General features: G+C 36.5%; 1 protein-coding gene across 1 annotated transcript in view; it reads right to left on the minus strand.

The window, feature by feature from the left end:
* The window catches only part of Plxdc2 (plexin domain containing 2), a 436,538-nt gene that overhangs the window by 228,827 nt on the left and 192,092 nt on the right, over positions 1 to 15,619 (minus strand). Inside the window, exon 3 of the mRNA XM_055593812.1 lies at positions 1,585 to 1,731. Coding sequence (XP_055449787.1) covers positions 1,585 to 1,731 — 147 coding nt within the window. The remainder of the gene's footprint in view (positions 1 to 1,584; positions 1,732 to 15,619) is intronic.

The following is a 15,619-nucleotide window of genomic DNA, read 5'->3' on the forward strand; positions in this document are numbered from 1 at the left end:
TATGCAGTGTTTGCATGTGTATGAAGTATGTGTTTATCTGTTGTGAAATATTCGCAAGAATGTATGTTTAGTACATATATCTATATGTAGATGTGTATATGTGGGTTCCAGCATACACATATATATGTATATGAATGTGAGCTAAGTGTAGCTTCATGTGGAGTGTATATTTGTGAATACAGTATGAAGTATTATCTGTCTGGGGTATGTGTGTGTGTGTGTATTACATTTCTGTATGTGGTATGTTTCAGGAAATATGTATGTGTTTTACAGATGTTAGTATGGGCTATGGATATGTGTAGCCTGTTTTTCTGTTCCTGGTGTTAACAACTGAATTTATGGACAATCCAAGATACCGTAATTGAGGAGTTTATAAAGAAAAGACCTCTGTAAGCATGTAACATGAATGCATAAAACACCAGGTAGGTTACAGTTAGAAGTCCTGGACCTTCTCTTCAGGTATGGGTCTGCACAAGGTATTGAAAGCATCAGTACAAACCCACAGGCACAAGAAGAAAACAATAATTGTCTATATCATCATAAGCTTTAATGAAGTCACAAGACAAATAAACCAGATAACAAGAAAACCATAAGTATTGGCAGTACACAGAAACTTCCTCAAATCTGGGAGAGCACAAAAAACAGCATATTCAATTTTAGCAAGAACTTGTTAGTTTGACGACTATCACATCTCAGTTTTACTTCCTAGTTGGATATTTGTAAGTAGGGTTCCTGGTTTTTCATGACTCAGTTTCTCATCTTCAATAACTTGGATATAATTTCTATTTAATATTCATGACTATTATATTTATTATTTGTGTGTGTGTGTGTGTGTGTGTGTGTGTGTGTGTGTGTGTGTGTGTGTGCCTGTATGCATGTGTGTGGGATCTGTATGGGGTGGCATATGCCACAGTATGGATGTGGAGGCCAGCTACTTTTCAGTAATGTTTGTATTGTAGAATTACTGTGAATCCCAAAAGAACCAATTAATTTAAGTATCTAGCCTGGTACACAGGAACAGATAATGATGACAACTTCACTTAGTCACATATGATGTGAATATCTCCAGCACCCCAATGCTACTTGACTGGTGTCAAGAGTGCCTCAGAATAAGTTTTTTGCTTCCAGAGAGACGACTGGTAAATAATGAGCACAGACTAATATTCCAATTTGATGCCTTCTGTACTATACTCTGTCCCTTATACACAGTTTCTTCACTCAGTCTGTAACATGGTCAGCACATGTTGGAATCACAAGTGTACTTTCTTATTTTTTTTTTCATGACATGAGAAACAATAAACCATAGTATGGGATGAGATTCAAGATCAAGGAAGTTTTAAAGTGTTGCATAAGCTGAAAAATAATCCAATATGAATAATGTCTTGGAATAAAATATGTAACTCATCAGACATACTATGGCTAAAAATAAATGAGTTAATCAAAATAGTTCCCTTGGTTTCCTTAGTACGTTATACGTGGCTGTATATGACAGTCATAGTACTGAGTACTTGGATGGCAACCGCATATTAATTGAACACTTTTCTCACTGTACAGGAAAGAAATAGTAAATGTCAAAGCACTTACTGCCGCTTGCCGATGAGTGTTGGACAGAATCCCATGAATCTTCACTTTGTCTTTCTCCATTTGGTCTATGTTCACCCACAGGTCCCGGCTCGCTGAGTCTGCTGGGCCATATATCCGAGATATGTAGTAATTGTGGTCTGTATCCTCCTGCATTGGTGGAGAACGGTGAACATTCAGAACTGTGATGTTTTCACAGACACTCTTTCTTGAAAAATATAATCAAAACTGCCTGACATTTAAGTAAACAATGGATCACTTAGACAATGGGCATATCATACTATATATCAAAGCAGAAAAATACCTATCACAAAGAAAAAGCACAATAGAAAATGAACAAAAGCCACAGAAAGAATATAAAGACCACAGAAGAAGCTTCACTACATGAACTTTCCGCACATACAGCACACTGTAATACCTACTCCAAATAATTCAAAATGAAACCACAATGCAACGATCTCCCCCAGCAGTCTTAAGTAAACATGGTAAATAAGTATGTGTCAAGGCTATGATGAAACAGAGAAGAAATAAGACTCTTTACTTTGGTAAAACAGACGACAACTGTGACGTCAAAGGTCTTCACCAAATTCTTTACTTAAAGGGTGGGGTTTTTTGTTGGTATGAATTCTTCCCTATTTCCTGACACTAAGCTGATTTATAAAAGCTATAATATATTTACAGGACTAGAGACATAATGAAGCAATTACTACAGTTTCATTCCCAGGACCCAGGAAACGTTGTTGGAAACTTCCTATAATTCTTGCTACATAAAGACATGAGGATCTAACTTTCTTGGGTACCAGCATGAACATGCACCTACCCACAAAAGCAGACAATGGCATCACATAAATTAAATTAAAACAAATTGTTACGCAAACATATATTTCACTCCGGACTTTTTCTTGTGGATTTCCCCTTTCTGTAACCCAGATTCTGATGTCTCAACAGGCTTCCTTAAAGAGCTGTTGTTCATCATCAATTGCCTCAGTGCAGCAGGAAGCAAGCGTGTAGGTGTGAAGACAGAGAAACCAATCCTTCCCAGCTGGCCACATCCTCGGGGAAGACTTAGAAAGTGCTGCCCGCCTGCAGCAAACTCCTCCCTGGAGGTGGGCTCTGAGAGTTTATACCCACACATCATTCTCAGTCTTGCTCTCTGTGTCATGCTTCAGGTTGAGGATGTGTGTGGCTTGTTGACCCTGGTTTTATTTTTTTATACATTCGCTTATTCCCTTGAGATGATTTTCTCTGTGCTCAGACTGGCTTTGATGTCAGTAATTAATCAGGGATACATTGAACTCTTGAATCTTACATCTCAGCATCTTGAATATAAACCCAAGGATAGAAATACCCTGCACAGGTCCCATTTTTTTTCAACACAGTTTAAAATTGTTAATATTAAAGTGCTTATATTATATAAAGAACTGCAATGTTTGCACTAATTTTATTTTTTTAAATAACTTTCTGTAACTAAAGGTATCAGTGCTCTTCAATTTAGTAAAAGACTTAAGTAGACTCTCAGCAAAGTGACTTAAAAAGAAAACTATATATGTAAAATTAGTCATCCTCTTCAGAAGAAATAGTTAAATATAAAAAGATTGGAAGCAAATTTATACTCTTTGCACATTATGTTTTTAGTTTTGGTCACAGGAATAGCAGAGACTTAACTGCTAACAAGACAAAATTGTCTGATTTAGAAATATTCACTGAAGCTCTGAGCTATAATTATATTGAGTAACAAAATTAATTTCTTCTTTAAAAATCATTATATTGGGGTCTGATTTTAGTTAATGGTCCTAGGAATTCAGATAATTGCTTACTTTGGGTTATTAAAATCAACTTTTATTTAAATTCTCATTATGACTCTCATTACAGGGCTTTTCACTGAGCTTTTCTTTCTCATGTTTCAGGATCAATGGGGAAAATGAATGTTTTAAAATCATATGACACTCGGATAATACAGACCATACACATGTATTAGCCACAAAATGCAATGATACCTGTGAGGGGCTTGGGCTGTATCCTCTGTTGGTAATTACTTGCCATTCAGGCATGATCATCTGTGTTTGGCCTCCATCACCCCAATAAAAGCCAGACATGCTACAATTAATCATTTAAAAAGCCATTTCATTTTATTTCTAGGCATTTATATGCATGTTTCGGAGGCATTTTGTCTGATGTGTGGGTTATGTGCACATCAGTGCTGGGATCTTTGGAGACCAGAAGAGGGCACTTGATCCCCATGCATCTAGAGTTACAGGCAGTCGTGGGATATCTGACTGGAGTGTTAGAAACCCAACTCAGAGTCCCTATGAGAACCACTGAGCCATCTCTCCAGACGCACAGAGATGTGGCTGATCATTCAGCACTATGAAACAGTTGGGAGGGGGGAGGCAGGTCACTGGAGCTCACTGGACAGTCAGCCTTACAACTTGTGAAGGCCACATTCACTGTGTGACTCTGACTCAAAAATTAAGATGGTGAACTATAGAGAAAGGTACCTAATATGCACATCCAGTGCCCCGGAACACACACATGCACACCCACGGCCCCCAAATATACACATACTGCATGAATACGTACAACGGCACACAAATGCAATAGTGGCCCTCAATTTAAGGTGTCACTTAATAGAACACATCTCAGAACACTCAGGTAAATATGAGAAAAACATGTATTGAGAATATTGCTTATGGTTTGAGCAATAACATTCAGGAAGTGAATTTTGATTAATACATTTGTTATCAAAGTGTAATTGAAATAAAACTGAAGTATCAAGTCATTCAGTTCAAACCCACATCTAGTCTATTCGTCACAGCTCACCAGGTAAATGTGGGCCCAAGCTGATTATGAAAAGTAAAATAATATTCAAGTCTAAGTAATATTCAAAGAGATTTTGCATCATTCCTAAAAGGAATAATACAATTCAACATGGAAATTCTGAGGAGACTGAATGTTAACCATAAATTGAGCTTTTACTTTAATGAAGTTTATAAGCAAAGTTCTAGTTAAATTTGAGGTGCAGATTTCTCTGTGTGCCCACACTGGAAGAAATGTCTGCAGACAAAGAAGAAAAGAGGAGACTCAAAGGATGTGGGAATGAAATGCCCTGAAGTCTGGAGGATGAGTATCCTTGTGGGTTTCCAGGTCTGCCTTCCACAGCTTCTTAGCAAAACTCATGAGGACCAAAAGCATAGTGCTCTGCCTCCCCGTGTCTGCCCAGTCTCCCTCTCTGTTGTCCTCCCTCTGAGACTTCCCTAGAGGAAGAACAAGTCATTTGCTCATACTATTCTTTCTACCAGCCACAGAATTCAGTGGGCCTATGTGAACATCAGTGCAAAATGAACCACTGACTAGGCATTTAGGAGTTCAGAGGATGTAAGTTCCCTTATTTGCTTGCCAGGATGTCTACAGATGACATTTGATACTCCTGACATTTTCGCATCAGGAGAAGACTGCTGAAAATAAAAGCAACACAGAGAAAGAAGACAAAATGGCAAAGAGTGAAGGAAAAGCCGTCGTTCTGGCCAATAGCTATCAGTACGCACTTGTTCAAGTTCCTTTACCACCACAGTAAAGGAATCTTGATTTAAAATGCATTGCTTTTATTTATAGTGTTTTATGTATATATTATACATACACACACACACATCACTGCTGTTGCTATGTGAAACCATGCCTTCAATTTTCAGCTAAGTCAGAGGAATATCACAGAGCATATCACATCTTAAAAATACCGAAGTTAAGCTAACGACTTGGTACTGATTTCTATAGCTCAAGCTTGCCAAGTTGTCATGGAAACTTTTATTCAAAGATGAAAGCAATTTATTGTTTACCTAGAAATGTAGGCACACAAGTTGTTAAATCCTAGGGAGGTGTTTGTCTCAGACAATTAGGAAAGCCATAAAATAGGTGTCTCAAAAATGTGACATTTTAGCACCAGTAAATTATTTAAACTACTTTTTGTCAGGTTTTTAGGCATAATGATACTTAAAGAGTTATTGAAAGTCACTCTGGGCACAACAATTTTTATATTCTGTTCTAAAACAAAACCTTCCTAACCCTAGAGACAATAAAAAAAAGCACTAGTGTGATATGACTACTTGCCAATTCATTTAGGAAACCAACTGTTACTGAAAGTAGATGCTCAGTGGGTAACTCTAAATGCTATAAACTCAGGTTCTCAAAAATGGCTGCAAATGTGCAGCTGAGGGAAAACATAGGGCATCTTTTAAAAAGACTCAAAGGACAAGTTCTCATAGCTTGCAAGGCATCATGCAAAAACAGGTCTATTCCGCTCAACCTCAGTGTTCTCTAATGCCAGGGCTGTTGAAGCAATTTTATGACACATAATAAAGAGGCTGCATGTTTCTAGACACAGCAATGGCATCTAATCTTCAAATGCATTCCACTGAGAACTACAAGAAATTGAGAACGTATTGTATGGTCATCTATGTCCTAATATATCTCGAAATATATATATACACATAATCAAGGTTCTCAAGCAAAGACATCTAGAACTAAACTGATGACTGCCACATAATTAATAGTCTATAATAAATAGATTTTAATGGTCTTTACATATGTGGAGGAGTCTTTTATTCTTATAAGAAAAATGCTTTCACAGGGCATTATTATTTATTTAAGCATAAAATACTTTCAATAACAATTGTGTAAGTCAAATTTTTCAGACACAAATAAAAATTGTTTTCTGTGATCTAAACAAAGTATTACTATAAGAAAGTAAGAAAAAAAGAAAGTAAGAGTTGCAATAAAATAACAAAACTGAAGAAAGAGCAAATGAGAGTGCTCAAGGATGAGCTTGTTGAGAGATATGAATGTGTTCATACTTCCCACACAGCCTTCAGAAACACACAACATGAAATAGAAAACAAAATGAGAAAACACATCTAAGACAGATGCTATGGGATAGACATTGTTGATCCCGCCTCAAAATCCACATAGTAAAGACTCAACTCCGAACATACTTGTAGTTTTTCGGTGGATCTCTACTGTCACCAGAGTGAAATGTTGATAACACTGGGTTACTCCACATAGAAGGAGGAATAGACTTCCTCCTTCCTCTTCTGGCTGCTCAGTTCCACAGCTCTTCTCATTCATACTTCCCCCTTCTCTTTCCCTCATCGTCCCTCCTTCCTCAGGATAGGTTCTCAGAAACTTTGCAATGAATTTGTGTATACCATGTAATTTCCTGTTGATAATACCTCCCCCTTTCTTTCCCTTGAAACAGGTTTGCTAAAACCTATTACATATCACAGGATAGCCTTAAACTCAGAGCAACCTCCCAAGTGGTAGGATTATGGGAGAGAGTCACCATATTTGGCTCAAGAGAAATGCTATAGGTATTCAAGACAAACAAATCAGAATACTTGTAGTGAGAAAGAAATGAATAATCTAACATCTTCATAACATCCCATGGAAACAGAATCTATAAAATCTCAAGAAATGAACTTGTGACTAAAAATAGTTTTATCTTACAAGATTAAATTTTACATAAAAGGCAGCACCTCTCTAATACACACAGAGAAAATACACCATCAATGAGAAATTCTTGAATATATAATACCTACCCACATGAGTGATTAAACTGTGTATCATACCAATTACAGTGAGCAATTTAGCTGTGTGCTGGCCTGACTCTGTGTAGGAGTGCAGAGGCTGGGGGAAAGGTCTGATGGTGAGCAATGACTGGCAAGAATTCCTCAAAAAAGTTGCCGTCATTGCAACTATAAACACGTATGTAATCTCTTGCCATCATGAATATACAGTAATAAAAATGTAATTGTTACAAACTAACTTTTACAGTTAGTCTGTACATGTCCCTCACAGGCTCATGCCTTAAATGCTTGTTCTTCAGTTAATGGCACTAGTTAGGAAGCATGTGAAACCTTTCAAATTAAGGGCACAGAAGAAAGGTATAATTCCAGAGAAACAGTCCTGTGTCCTGCCCTGTCCACTGCTCCCTGGTCCACTAAGCTGTGAACTGCCTCTCCCCCATGACCTGGCCCCATGACCTTAGATGCCCTACTATGTCCTCACTGGCACAAGGGATTCAATTCCTATAAGACAATGACCCAAAAGGAGGCTTCCATTCCTTAGTTGTTTCTGTTAGGCATTGTGATCACAGAATAATTAATACCAAGATATGATTAGCCCATGATTCATACCAGTTAATTAAAGGATGATATTGAAAGCATAGAAACACTTGGTACAAAAAAAATTTATTTTTTAAGGTCACTATTGGAGACAGAGAAGTGAAATTGAATATTTAGTGCTGTATACATGTCACCAAAGGCCAGCAGAAAATATTAAACTCATTATTTTCTTCAAATATAATATTCAGACAATCTAAGTTTTATAAAATCACATTTACCCAAATGTAAATATGTATTTCTAGTTACTTGTCTCTGAATCTTCTCAATTATATCTTTGTATAAGCATTTGTATAGATATGTTGATAATATATGTTATATATCTCTATAGAATATATTAAACATGTTCTAACTGGTTAATTTTGAGTAATACCATCAAGAGGGACTAGTCTTTATGGTATATTATTTAAAATTTCAATAATTAAAACATTTTATAAAACTTGGAATTTTTGTTTATATTTACACAATGCACTAGAAAATTCTTAATTTCTCTAAATATTTTTAATTTATTACAATATATTAACTTTATATCCCAGCTGTAGCCTCCTTTCCCATCCCCTGCAAACCCAACCCTCCCTCCTTCTTTTCCTCCCTTGCCCCTTTCCCAGTCCACTGATATGGGAGGTCCTCATCCCCTTCCATCTGACCCTAGCCTATCAGGTCTCATCAAGGCTGTCTGTATTATATTCCTCTGTGGCCTGGTAAGGCTGGACCCCACTCAGAGGGATGTGATCAAAGAGCAGGCCACTGAGTTCATGTCAGAGACAGCCCCTGTTCCCCTTACTAGGTGGCCCATTAGGAGACTGAGCTGCCATGGGCTACACCTGTGCAGGGGGTCTAGGTTATCTCCACGAATGGTCCTTGGTTGGAGTGTCAGTCTCAGAAAAGAAACCTGGGCCCAGATTTTGTTGTTCTGTTGCTCTCCTTGTGGAGCTCCAGGACCCTCCAGGTCTTTCTATCTCCCCCCTTCTTTCATAAGATTCCTTGCACTCTGTCCAAAGTCTGTCTATGACTTTGTCTGTCAGACAAAGTCTGTCTGCTTGACAAAGTCTGTCAGCATCTGCTTTAATACTCTACTGGGCAGTGTATTTCAGAGGCCCTCTGTGATAGGCTCCTGTCTTCTTTCTTGTTTCACCTTCTTTCCATGTGTATCCAGTTTGCCTTTCTGAATGAGGATTGGTCATCTTAACCAAGGTCCTATTTCTTGCTAAGCTTCTTTAGATGTACAGATTTTAATATGATTATCCTATATTATTATGTCCAATATCCACTTAAAAGTCAGCATATACTTGCTTCTGGGATACTTCACTTACAATGACCTTTTCTAATTCCCACCATTTGACTGTAAATTTCATGATTTCCTTGTTTTTAATTGCTGAGTAGTATTCCATTGTACACATGTACCACCATTTCTGTATTCAATCCTCAATTGAGGGACATCTGGGTTGTTTCCAGATTTTGCCTATTATGAATAAAGTGGCTACGAACAGGGTTGAGAACATGTCCTTTTTGTATACTTGAGCATATTTTGGATATATGCCTAGGAGTGGTATAGCTGGATCTTGAGGAATCATTATTCCTAATTGTCTGAGAAAGCATGAGTTTGATTTCCAAAGTGGTGGTACAAGTTTATATTCCCACCAGCAATTGAGTAGGGTTCCCCTTTCTCCACATCCTCTCCCACATGTGTTATCACTTGAGTTTTTTATTTTAATTTAATTTTATTTTTAATTACACTTTATTTACTTTGTATCCCCCCTCTAGTTCCCTCCCTCCTCCCTTCCCAGTCCCTGCCTTCCTCCCCCTTCTCCATGCATGCCCCTCCCCAAGTCCACTGGTAGGGGAGGGTTTCTTTTTCTTCCTTCTGATCCTAGTCTGTTAGTTCTCATTAGGAGTGGCTGCATTGTCTTCCTCTGTGGCCTGGTATGACGGCTCCCCCTTCAGGGAGAGGTGATCAAAGAGCAGGCTACTCAGTTCATGTCAGAAGCAGTCCCTGTTCCCATTACTATGGACATATAATATAAGATAAACCTACTACAATCTGTACACCTAAACAAACTAATCTAGAGGAGGACTCTGGCTAAAATGCTCAATCCCTTTTGTGAAAGGCAAAGAGGATAGACATCAGAAGAAGAAGAAAACAAGAAATCACTTGAGTTTTTTATCTTAGCCATTCTGAAGGATGTAAGGTAAAATCTCAGGGTCATTTTGATTAGCATTTCCCTGACGATGAAGCCATTTCTTTCAGCGTTTCTCTACCATTCGATATTCCTCTCTTGAGAATTCTCATTTCAGCTCTGTATCCCATTTTTTTAATTGGATTACTTGATTTGTTGCTGTTTAACTTCTTGAGTTCTTTATATATTCTGGATATTAGCCCTCTGTCAGATAGAGGGTTGGTAAAAATCTTTAAAATAATTTCTTGTATCCTACCTGACCACCATGGACTAAAGCTGGACCTCAACAACAATAGAAATAGCAAAAAGCTTACACACATGGAAACTGAACCATTCACTACACAATGACAGCTCAGTCAGGAAGAAATAAAGAAATAAATTAAAGACTTCCTAGAATTCAGTGAAAATGAAGGTACAAATACCCAAACTTATGGGACACAATGAGAGCAGTGCTAAGAGGAAAGTTCACAGCACTAAGTGCCTTCAAGAAGAAATTTGAAACATCTCATTCAAGCAACTTAATGACTCACCAGAAAGCCCTAGAAAAAAAGAAGCAGACACATCCAAGAAAAGTAGATGGCTGGAAATAATCAAACTCAGGGCTGAAATCAATAAATTAGAAACAAATAAAACAATTCAAAGAATGAATGAAAATTCTTAATTTCTCAAAGAAAAAACTCAGTCTTTGAGAATTCAGTGCAATATATTTTCATCAATGTATTTGATTTAAAGAATCTGTCTTGGAAATTAAAATGTGAACATATATATTCAAAGGCTGTTTAGTGTGAATAGCTATGAGAGCTAGTGAAAATTTATATTCAGTGTTTTGAAAGTTTCCTAAGGATAAATCCTTAACACACAAAGTCAGACACTCAAAATCAAACTGTAAGGTCAAGAACTTGAATTATTTCTGGGCAAAGCAAAACTGATATACAGATTTGAACTATATATTTTCTTTAAGAAACTATCTTCTTTGACTTCTATAAAGTTCAATATTTTGCACTACAACTAGAAAATTGAATTTAGCACTAAGAGAAGTGTAAGATAATACCCATTTTCACCAAATGTTAAAAGACTGACCTTTGAACTTTTATAATCACTATTGGCACCACCATATCACATTTCTTCATTTCTCCTTAATTATGTGGAAATTACTTCATGTTTCTAAGATACAACACACTGTTAATGAGAAACATTTTGAAAGCAAGTATGGAGGTGAATATTTAAGAATTGCTCAAGGGCAGTCTTAAATCTCATAATTTTTTTATAATTCAACAAAAGTTATATTTTAAGGGGCTATTCATGTTTCTGTTGTTATCACCCAGTACGGCCTGCTTCTTTATTTCCAGGACATGTTTGAAGACTCTCAGAGAGGGTCTATCGGCAGAAGGGACAAGTGCATTCTGACATCTGTGGCTGGGAGTATGGTGGTGTTTTATATCTTGAAGAAAGGAAGCATGGGGTATGTCTAAAGGAATCAAACTAGTGGGCTGGTATCTGAACTCCAGTTCCCCCAGGCTTAGTCACCAACGAGCTCTGACAGATGAGAGAAATCACTTGTTCTCTCATTCATTAGGGACCTACAGTAGGAGAGTGAGGCCATTCTCACTACTTGGAATATGACAGAGTAGACCACATGGAAAGAGACGGATAAAGCTCACACCACACTCCTCCTTTTCCAATCACATCAGAAGAAAGGAATGCATGAGTACAGGTATGAGAAGATGTTCATGTTCATTAGTTTCTTTATTAACAAAACTATAATAGTTAAAGATGATAATTAACTCTCTTTCACTGGGTTATCAAAGAAAAATTTTAAACAAATGCATTTAAACCTATTTTGAAACTACATCAAAAAGATATAAAGTGCTCACCATTATTAAGTACATCCAAGACAATTTCAGAATGATGGAAGGAATAACATATTACTTTTGAGTTATCTTCAGTATCCATCAATATTATATATTAATATATCCTTCGGGCATGAAGAACAATGTTATGATATACAATTTCATTTATTACTATTGAGCTAGAAGAAATGAAACCAATCCATCTGCTGTTGGATATATAAGATAATTGCAACAGCTCTCATCACACACTTCTTTTACATTTTCTGTTTCCTTTATAATTTCCCTAAGAAATTTTACCTACTTTCCTCTCATTTATTTTTACTACCTTTTGTCTATACTTTGGTCTATCTTTCCATTTTCTATTATTTATTCTTCTCTCATATATCACATCCTGACCACAGCCCCCCCATTCTTTGCCTCCGAGTACCTCATCCCAAAATCCCCTCTCCTAAAGATGCACTCCTCCTCCACTTCCCTTCAGAAAAGAGCAAACCTTCCAGGGATATCAACAAAACATGTCATAACAAGTTAAAACAATACTAGGTGCAAATCTCATATCAAAGATGTAGAAGGCAATGCAGTAGGAGGAAAAGGGCCCCAAAAGAAGAGTCAGAGATAGCCCCCCTCCCAGAAGAACACCAAGCTACACAACCACAACATATATACTGAGGACCTAGATTAGATCCATACAGGCTTCCTGATTGTTGAGCCCCTGTAAAGCCTGGTTAGTTGATTCTGTGGGCTGTCTTCTTGAGGTGTCCATGATCTGGTCTCTCTGGCTACTGCAATCGTTCCTCCCCAAGAAGCAAGCTGATGTAGCTATTCTAATATCTAGCAAAAAAGACTTAAAGCCAGAATTAATCAAATAGATGAGGAAGGACACTTCATACTCATCAAAGGAAAAATATATCAAGATAATGTTTCAATTCTTAACATGTGTGCCCCACACACAAGAGCACCAATATTTGGAAAGAAAACATTACTAAAGCTTAAAACACACATCAATCCTCACACATTAACAGTGGGAGACTTCAATACCCTACTCTCACCAATGGACAGGTAATTCAGATAAAAACTAAACAGAGAAATGATGGAGCTAACAGAGGTTATAAACCAAATGGACTGAACAGAAATCCCAGCCTTCTGAGTACAAGTTTGAGGGTGGAAGATGTACCTCCAATGTGTTCTGTTTTTCAAAATATTTTACCAGCGTTAATGTTAAAATGCTTAATAGAATGTATGTATGTATGTATGTATGTATGTATTGTTTGAATTTCCATGCTTCCTCGTGTTTCTATTAATTACTACATGGTGCATCGTCTTGAAGTACTGTCTTCTGAGAGAATTATATAGAGGTGTAGACAATGTAACAGCAATGAGATTTATTTCAGAAAAGCATGTTGTATGTGTGTAATGAAACTATGGGTTCTTCAGCCATGATAGGTAAGTGAAGACGTCATGATAAATTTGTGGGGTTTATTTTGGTCATTGTTATATGATGGTCAATGTCACGTTGCCAGTTTTGTATACCACAAACATCCCCCACTGAGCTCATTGATATTCAATTATACTTAGTTGAAAAGATTACATTAGTAAAATACTATCTTCTATTCAGATTATAAATATATTGTCATCTAAGGTTGGACGAACATGAAATGATTTGAAGGATAAATGCTATTTGTAAATGAAACAACAAATATATATATATATATCTTTTTCTCAACATTTCACAGAGCTTTCTCCAAAAATTGACCACATATTTGGTCACAAAGCAAGTCTCAACAGATACAAGAAAATTGAAATATACCCCTGTAAAGCCCTATCAGACCACCACAGATTAAAGCGAGATTCAACAACAGAAACTCTACAAACCCATAAAACTGAACAACTCTCTACTGAATGACCACTGGGTCAAGGCATAAAGAAAGAAAGAAATGAAATGCTTCCTAGAAAATTCAACAAAAATGAATACACAACATTCATTACTGGACACAATGAAAGTGGTGCTAAGAGAAACGTCCATAGTACTAAGTACCTAACATAAAGAATTTGAGAGATTTCATACTAACAACTTCACAGAACATCTGAAAGCTCTAGAACAAAAAGAAATAAACATACCCAAGGAAAACAGATGGCAGGAAATAATGAAACTGAGGACTAAACTCAATAAATTAGAAACAACAAGAACAAGACAAAGAATCAATGAAATAAAGAGTTGCCTCTTTGAGAAACTCAACAAGATAGACAAACCATTATTCAAATCAACTAAAAGACAAAGACAGATATTCCAATTAAGAAAATCAGAAACAAAAAGTGGGAGATAACAATGGACATCAAGGAAATTCAAATAACCATTAGTTCATACTTTAAAAACCTGTACTCAAAAAATCAAAAACAAATAGTAAACAAACAAAAAATAGGTGATTTTAGAGCAGAATACTACCATTCAAAAATATAATATGAATACTCCTCAAAATATTCCACAAAATAAAAATAGGACATTAGAAATTCATTTATGAGGGCCCAGTCAATACAGTACCCAAACCACACAAAGATCCAACAAATAAAGAAAACAGACCAATTTTCCTCTTGAACACTGATGCAAAAATACTCAATAAAATACTTTCAAACTGCAACCAAGAACACATCAAAAGGATTATCCAACATGATCAAGTAGGTTTCATCCCAGAAATGCATGGGTGATTCAACAAATGAAAATCTGTCAATATAATCCATGATATAAACAAACCGAAACTAACAAACAAAAAATATGATCATCTCAGTAGTTGCTGAAAAAGCCTTTGGTCTGTCATTTCTAGCTGTGACTCAATTGTGAGTCTTGTAAGAATTTTATTTTATTTTAACCCATTGCTTTCAGTAGTTTAGTTAATTCTCTGAAAGAATATACAATTAGAGGCTGGAGGACTTGTTATAAAGTTTAAAATACAGGATTCTAACAATATTTCCATGCAAATGTTACATCTCTAATAATAATCTCTTTCACAAATGATGTTGTCTACCGTACGCTGCTGCAGTGATGTAGAAGCATCCTGGCCAAGGAAACACGAGGCACTCACTGCAATGTTTTAAAATAGCATCATGAGTAACATTATCATTCAAGTGTGTGCTAAGTCATACATACATTTTGGGGATATTTTGGTGTGTGTTCACACTGAATCATTTCTCAAGTGAAATTATGTGTTTCCATGTGGAAATGGTGTAGCTTATTGTATGTCATAAATGGAACCCTTCAGCCCTTGCTAGAATTAATCCAATAGACTATGCCCACGTATGGAGTACTAAGATAGAAGAGGACGGACAAAGTTCTGGGCCAGTGTTTTGAATAAATTATTGTCAATTTCATTTTTTTATTTCTAAACTGAGGCAAGCCATTTCAACTCAAGCAGTGTTTACTATAGAGATGCTTTGTTACTTAACAATGGATATTGAGGGCTTCACAAACCCACCAGAAATACATGAGTGAAAACACACAATGCATACAAGATCTCCATTAACATTCAGAAATTTAACACCTAAAAATATGGCTTAGACATTTGTATTGAGGAACTGTATTTGACTCTAAGCAGTCATTCCAAGTTCAAGATTTAGTCTGGTTATGAGCTGAACTAGAGTGCTCCTCAACAAAGTTCCTAAACTTCTTTGGACTAAGAAAAATGGGATGAGATGCCTACATGCAGGTAGAAGACTTGATCTAATTTACACGATTCTTTTGGAAAGAAAAGTGTGTATTTTGCATGGGCAATGAAATTAGCAAATTATAGTTTAGTATTGACTCCATTTCAACAGCTGATTATTCATCCTTCTTAATAAGCTATAGATT

Source organism: Psammomys obesus, unplaced genomic scaffold (genome assembly GCF_907164565.1).
Source record: "Psammomys obesus unplaced genomic scaffold, mPsaObe1.curated_primary_1811, whole genome shotgun sequence".
In the NCBI taxonomy this organism is placed as follows: domain Eukaryota; kingdom Metazoa; phylum Chordata; class Mammalia; order Rodentia; family Muridae; genus Psammomys; species Psammomys obesus.